Source organism: Seriola lalandi, unplaced genomic scaffold (assembly GCF_002814215.2).
Source record: "Seriola lalandi dorsalis isolate HSWRI2012SDOR001 ecotype SW California unplaced genomic scaffold, Sedor1 jcf7180002054256, whole genome shotgun sequence".
NCBI lineage: Eukaryota > Metazoa > Chordata > Actinopteri > Carangiformes > Carangidae > Seriola > Seriola lalandi.
Window position 1 is genome coordinate 2,240,183 of NW_019524809.1, and position 8,099 is coordinate 2,248,281.

The following is an 8,099-nucleotide window of genomic DNA, read 5'->3' on the forward strand; positions in this document are numbered from 1 at the left end:
GGGGGGGGTGATGCCAAGAGGTGCAGTGCTGCTCGATGAGACACTAAAGTATCAAACTCAGACTTCACTCATTTGTTTTCTCATGCTTCCACAACAAGAGAAAAACAACCTCATTCTGGCCACTAACGGACACTAATGCGACCGGGAATGATTACACAGGTTGATAATTTTATGGAGGAGATATAGTGAGGGGGAGGTGGGTCTATGTGCGCATGAACTGTAATACTTTATGTGACATGAACTACACTGCATGTCGTTTTATAGATGTGTTGTTCTCAGGAGGGGATTGCGTCGAACATATGTCTTGTGTATGAAATTGTGTAATATTGCGTCATGAATTGAATGAAATGACAGTTTCTGTAAACCACATAATTCCAGATCCATAAATCCATTTATCTATTATTTGTCTACGTTTACAATTTATTTAGCTGAATGAAAAACACATTCACAGCTACAGTGACAACCTGGCAAAAGGCAGAAATTAAAAGGGCAGCCAGTTTATTGAGGGATAAAGCAAGTATGTCCACAAAAATGAATTCTTGACACGTCCAGTCATATACAGTATTTCATCTGAGATGAATATATGGCTGCTGAATCTGCAATAACCTATAACTGAACTTATCCCCAATAGGATTTATACATGCCACAATTAGTGTCTGCTTTATATAATCTGGAAACTGTCACATTCCTGCAGTGTGAACAGAGAGTGGCCAGAAGGACAGAAGGTTAGCAATCATTTTAGAAAATAATGAGCCAACATTTGAATATTTAAGCAGTGCTTCAGGTGTCTAAAAATACGCAGCAGGGTTCGTCACTTTGAAGACAAGGTTTTGCTTTAAAAATGACACATTGCTGGAGAATTGAACCTTAAACCTGTGCACCTGCTTATCTTACTTACACAATTATACTAAATTGTCAACTAGTTTAACAAATGCTCTTCAACGAAGCTCTTTGTTAAGACCAATGGTTTTATATGGATGGATATGTATAAAACGGTGTAAGGGTAATACACACACACACACACACACACACACACACACACACACACACACACACACACACACACACACCAGCACATTATATATATATATATATATATATATATACAAATTAATTTCCTTATTTTTGGTTCTTTTGGTTTCTGTTTTTACCACTGTCAGTTAGGCTAATTATTTAATGATATGTGATGATATGATCTTAATATAGGAGATTAAATATTATAGTTATTTAGCATCAGCCTAAAACGCGGGCTCTTGATGGCTGCACCTCTCATTCTTCATGTAAATTCAATGATTAATACTGTGCATATATGATAAAGTGTGTCATGTTGTTTTTTTTGTTTTTGTTTTTTGTTTTATTTTGATATAATATGTTTACTTTCCTGTGCATATAACAATGCCCATAGGATTATAATTATCGGGCAGGCTCGCAGGCGCGCGCCGCCTGTAAATCTATATTAAGGTCTCACCTGGTGCCTGGATAACCTGTGTGAGCCAAATGACTGCGACCAGCCCGACTCCACAGCAGCAGAACCGCTGGAAGGGCCGCCGGTGCCTCGCCGCTGCTCTCATTCCTCAGCCGGCCGCATATCCACGAATACACATCTGTTGCTCTCTTTCCGACACTTGTTTCACACTTTTTCTGCAAACAGCTCCGAACAAACCTCCTCCAGTAGAGGCAACAACAGCGAGCGACTTCTCTGCCAAGTTGTGTCAAAAAAAAAAAAAAAAATCCCCGCAGAGACGAGCCTGGTTTTCCCCTCCGGACTCAGAACAGACGCCGTGCTGGTTCACTCCGCCGAGCCTCCGGGTCGCACATAGCGAGTAAACGCGTAAAAAAAGCTCTCTGCGTTCATGTGTAGAGTCTGAAAGGTCGACAGCAGATCCCACAGTGAGGTGCAGCAACAGGAGGCGACATGCTCTGAGCTCTGTGCGCTTTCACTCTCTCTGACTGCCTCTGCTCTCGCTGCGCTTTCCTCTGTGTGGCCACCAGGCGGCGACAAACTCAGCACTCCTCGTTCAGAGGAAATGCAACAGAAGTGTGTGTGTGTGTGTGTGTGTGTGTGTGTGTGTGCCACCTCCGCCTTTTTGTGCTTGTGTATCCCCGCTGGTCTGCTCACAGTGTATTCACTTCCAACCAGTAAAACATACAGGACAGGAGGGTGGATGTATTAAATGCACCACCTGTTGCCCATCACTGGTCCTCCTTCTGGCCCTGGAGGGTCCCCAACCCTGCATCGAATTCTCCATCTGTCTCTACTCTGCCCCCACCTGATGAGCTCTTGATTGGCTGAACACACCTGATCTAGGTAATTGAGCATGATGAGAGCAGGGGAAGATGGGAAGCAAGCAGTGCTGGGGCTCAGAGTAGGCAGCGTTACATTATTCCATATAATAATCAGTTTCACCTGCAGAAAGTCCTTTAAGTGTTGCTCCAGTGGGTTTGTGTTTGCCTTACACATAATTTGACTGCATGTTGCAAGAGACAGATATACCTGCACAATGCACCTGTGAGAGATCCAATGTGCATGGAGCTACAGATCAGCCAAGAACACAGCTGGCGCGTTAACTGCTGCGACTCTGCGTGGTAACCCTATGATTAGTGGATGGCCAGCTCTGCCTCCAGCTCTACAGTCATTCTGATGGCTGTTAAATGACCATATCTTTCAAACTGCACGCCCCCAGTTTGTGAATCAGACTTAGATAACCCAGATGACATCACAATGACATCAACAGGGTTATTTTTTCAGATTTTATAAAGCTCCTCCACAGCCACAAAAGGCATTATAGTGATGTTTTCACAGACTGAACATACTACTCCTCGTGATAAGTAAACTTGATGCGCTAAAAGGTGGCCTGTAGAGATTTCTTGTAAATGAACAAAAGTTACTCACCAGAACTTTTGTATGCATCCTAAGGGCCTAAAAAAGTTGTTGGGTGCCTTTCCTCCTGCATAAAACATTTTTTAAAGTAGTTTTTTTTTTATTGCTGAAATATTTGCATCTGTGTTTACTTACACATCTTCTTCTTCACTGCTTTTACAGGTGCATTACTATGCTTTCTTTGTGTGTTGCTGCCACCAATTGTTGATCAGCAGACTAGCATGTTGTGCAGGCTGCACGCACACTGTGTATTCGACCAAAGACTCTGTCCTCCTGAAAAAAAAAAGTCCACAGGTCATCCGTACAAGCAGCTTATTATTGTAACCATATCTATAAAAGTCATTTAACTTTAACAAAGTACTTATTTTAACTCAAGCCATGATTTTCCCTAAACCTGAAGTACTTTTTGTGCCTGAGCTAAACTAAACCATGACTGTTCCATAAGCTTAACCATGTATTTACTATTATAGGCATGATGTAAAGGTCAGTTTCGCTTGCCACTGAGAGGCTGCTAGTTCAGGAGACACTCCAATGGATTATATCAGGGGGTAGGAACAATCAACCTAAATGGTTGTTCAGGTTAGAGGACCTGTTAAAACCATTACTCCATGGCACTACTAGTGGTCAAAACTTCACAGGGAAACTTTAAGGTGCAATAATAAAAGGTATTATGACTTAAAACACCTTTTAATAGTTGAAAGTCCAAACTAAAGTTTATCTTGTCATTCTAACTATGAAAAATCTCTTCAGGATCAAGGTTTAAAAACATCAAACAAAACATGAAAGCATCAGGACAAAAACAATAAACTTTGAAAGTGTGTAAAAGTCCATGAAAATGTGAGTGTAATAAATGCCTGAGTTTGTTCAAATGTACATTATATGCACATGTACAAAGTCACAATAGACAATGATGCAATGTGAATAATTTCCATGTTAACTAAGACGTGTGTCGAGTGCTGGGCAGGTGTGAGGTGATTAGCAGTCTAACAGTCTTGGGAAGACACTAATGTGCATTCTGGTGTTTGACTATGACTATGGTATATCCAACAAGACAGCAGGGAGTCAGAGAGCCAGTCAGAGGCGTCGAAATAGTCCTTTTTGATGTTGGAGGCCTTTTGTAAACACTCTTCCTAGATGTCCTGGGGAGGGAGACCCCTATGATCTCTCAGCTGTCCTCACCATAAGGTCTTAACAGTCTGATTTACTACAGTTTCCATATCACACAGTGTCATAACTGGATATGATACTCTGTACAGTGCCCTGATATAAGGTGGTGAGGGTGATAAAGTTGCCAAACAAATGATATAATACAGTATGATGCAGTGCCATCATTTGCAACACGCAGTAACATTGTTTATTTAAATACACATAATGTTTGTTTTTGTTGAGATTGTTGATTCAATTCTGTGAAAAACCGGTTGTTCATAAAATATTTGGTGGGCTTTATAGGTGCTGTTATATGCATTCTGTTGTGCATGTGTTGCTGTTCTTGTGTCCACCCCCCGCAGGCTGCACCCAGCAGGATGAGATTCTGAAGCGTCCCTTCTTCTGTGAAATATCCATCTTGACACCATACTTAACATAGAGAGTTATTATTATTAACACAAACAAGTGAACAATCTGCCAGTAGGGTATTATGGTTTATTTCAAAAACAAAAACTTAAATCAATGACGTACAGAACTTTGGATTCATTCTTGTATTGAGGAAAATGACATTTGAAACCATAGAGGAAAAAAATGAAAATATGTTCAAATGTAAATACTTTATCATTAATGCTCTACATTTTCTTTACATTTTCTCTTTGTCGTTCCTTTATCCGTCTCATTTCCTCATTTCCCAAGTCTTAAATTGATACTAAATAAAAATACTAAAAATGATGGCCTGCCCCTGGCGTCTGTTTGGGGAAACAAAGACTACTTGTCACATGGAGACCTTCCAGAAACAGGGTGAGGATTAAGAAACAGTGCTGTAGAGCTGTCTGCTAATAATCCACCCTGCCAGTTTCCCAGAAAGAACAAAAGTACACAAACCCTTTTGCGTAAAAGTGCTTGTACTGCACAGTTGAGGGTAGTCTGGTTAATGTCTTCTATTAAAAATTAAGACCTTAAAAAAGAATTATTTTAACCTCAGTAAAATGAAATAAAGAAAAAAGGTGAAACCAGCCTCATACATCAGTGAGCCCAAAGTGCCCTGAAGTTTTTCATTCTTTAATGTTTAACCCCAGAGTTTATGAAATAACAGCAGGACTCTGATCAGTTTATCATCGACTGTCACTGGTTTTCATATGAGGTGCATCACTTATTAACAGGTTGGATTTAAAGAAGTCTTGTCTTTTAAATTTTGCAGTTTTTTGAGATTTATTTTAATTGTTTGTTAAAAGTTATGTCAGTACAGATTTTGTTCAAAATGTATTGAAATCAAGCTTTTACTATTTCCCCAAATGGAAATCCTGAATTTAATTCCATATTATGCAAGATAAAATAAACTGTTGGGTGTATTTCTAAACATCAGAAGACCTCTGGGGTAAAATATTTATCTGTTGTTTGTATCTGTAGATGTGTGACACTGATCAGACCTCTGAAATCTAACTTATAATTAGGCTCCTTTACGGCAAGAACACAGCAGTGATGTAGCAGATATACTCACATTAGGCGTCGTCTACATGTTGTGTATGGGGCAACAGTGACCTGGCCATTTATACAATACAATATACAACCCTGTGAACCAGGAGTCTAAACACACACACACACACACACACACACACACACACACACACACACACACACACACACACACAAACACACACCCACACACACACAAACACGCACACGCACACACACACACACACACACACACACACGCACACACGCACACATGGCCTCTGTATTTACAGAACACGGATGAGTCAAACTGGCGTTAAGCCCTTGAGCTGTGTGTGACACATAGCCCCTAGTGAAGACTTGGTCCTGTGCTCCAACCCCAAATAAAGACATAGGCCGGAGCATTGTTGTCATCAGTTCTCCTCCTGGTGTCAGGACAGGGAAGATAAAGCGTTTCTCTGTGGCTGATGTTTACCAAAGCCTTCCAGAGGACAGAGTCCTGGGAAATGTTTGTATGATGTTGTCGTGCTATATTATGCTCATGGAAAAAGCTTTGGAAAGTCTATTTGTCTTACCTCATGCTGTATCAATCCAGGGAGATAGGAATGTGCATCCAATCAGGATTTCAAACTGTTTTTAAACTGTATTATCTCACTCTAAATCTCTACATGTGTTTATGTGACTACACGCTGCTTTTATTTATTTATTTTTTATGTTGGCACCAAATGTCAGACAAAACAGAGGTTGCATTTTATTGAAGACGTCGACATGATTGTGTTGACATCCAAACATTTTGGGAGCTTGGTAAATTTGCTGGCACTTTAAATGATGAGCAGCTGATTATGGGAATAAAGTTGTTCAAGATGCAGATAAGATTAGCGGACTGCGTTTTAGCCATGGTAACGGCTCTTGTGATGTTGGTCTGTCAGTACCACTTTGGTATAGACTGAAATATCTGAACAACAATTGGGTGCGTTTGCCTTGACATGTGGTGAAGACATTCTTGGTTCCCAGAAGATGAGTCCAGTGACTTTGATGAGCCCTTGACTTTTCCTTTGGCGCCACCATGAGGTTCAAATATGTGGTTTTGTGTGAAATGTCTCAACAACTGTCAGATAGATCGCAATACAACTAGGTTCACATTCTCACCAGTCTCTGCTGTATTTTATGTTTAATGTTAATTTTAGAATTAGTGGTCTTGTTTGTTTGGTAGCATTTTGTGCATCATGATTATTATGATCTAATAATTTCAAAACATGAACCAGGTTAAACTGAAGAGGTTTTATAATTTGCTCCGTCAGCATTATCCAGTTCCCTGAATGTCCCAGGATGTCAATAAGCAAAACTGTGCAGTTGAACAACGGCTATCAGCCTGGTGGTTTGTTGCTTGTTGCTATGCTTGCTCAGCTGATCTAGGTCTCCAACAGGAAGTTGTTTCTTCTAAACCCATTGAGAGTTAATACATGTATTTTCTGTCCACCTAGAGTGGCCAACCTAACACCTCATAATCCTCAGTATCACAAGTTCATGCTGACAGTGTTTTAGCCTTGATGACGATAAAGAAACTCTTAAGTCATAGGGTTGAGATTAAACCTGACAACCTGATTCTCAACAATTCTTTTCTAAAAGCAAAATCTTTTCACTTTATTCTTGTATTGGCTCATACAGATGGTTATAATACTTTTTCAATACAAATTTGAATTTTGTGGTTCAATTACAATTGCAACAGAATCCTGGTTTCTACAGACGACACCGTCATAAACCAACTTTCACCTTTTATTCTTTTCAGCAAATCGCATTTGGCTATGACCTCCATCTGATGTCAATCATCTTGTTGCTGTCAGACGTTATACTGCTTTCAGCTACTGATTGATGTCAGTTTTACCAACCATGCTCATCAGAGTTCAATCCAGGACGTGAGATCCTCACAAGTTCTGCCCTTCAACAAATCCACCCAGCTCTTCCAATGAAGCTCTAACTCTCTGTAGTCACCAGAGTCCTCTCTAGATCTTCCCCACCTCTCACGTTGGTTGAATAGTCCTATGATTCCTTCGTAAGTTGATATCTCAGGAACACAATAAATTCACAATAGGGTCAAGTTGCTAAAGATGCTCTCTATCCCTGCTCATGATTTCAATCATGCGAATGTGGAGTCAGATATTGATAGAGAAAAATGTGTTGCTGTGCAGTGTCTCTGCTCTGCTCAGTTTTACTACAAGTCACGTGGCTTGTATGTTCATGGAGTTGTTTTTCCTCAAAACATCAATTCAACCAATTAAAACACTTGTAGTCGTCTGAACAGAGATGTTGTTCATTCCAGATTTTTGCTTTTTGAGTTTTTTTATTTTCTACAAACTAAAAAGCAGGACAAACACCCCCCAGAATCATTCCCTCATGTCCTAAACACAAATATCTCCACATGATCTGCCTTTGGGATATTTGTCTCTGTGTTGACAAAACATTAACTTTGCTTGGGAACACATACTTAGATTGTTGCATTTCCAGATTAGGTCAAGAAGATCTAGTATGTGATACCCAAATTATTGCTGATTTCTTTTCTTTTTTTCTACTTTTGTCCCTTTTAGGTCATTCAGCCACATTCAACTTTTTCAGATAA

General features: G+C 40.0%; 1 protein-coding gene across 2 annotated transcripts in view; it reads right to left on the bottom strand.

Moving 5' to 3' along the window:
* The window catches only part of LOC111653923 (sodium/potassium/calcium exchanger 3), a 21,107-nt gene extending 19,171 nt beyond the window's left edge, over positions 1 to 1,936 (bottom strand). For both annotated transcript variants that reach the window (XR_015437174.1, XM_023404671.2), the window contains exon 1: positions 1,469 to 1,936. Coding sequence is in view for 1 of the 2 variants with exons in the window: in XM_023404671.2 (XP_023260439.1) it covers positions 1,469 to 1,571 (103 nt within the window). In the remaining variant the exon portion in view is untranslated. The remainder of the gene's footprint in view (positions 1 to 1,468) is intronic.
* Positions 1,937 to 8,099: the final 6,163 nt, after the last annotated feature.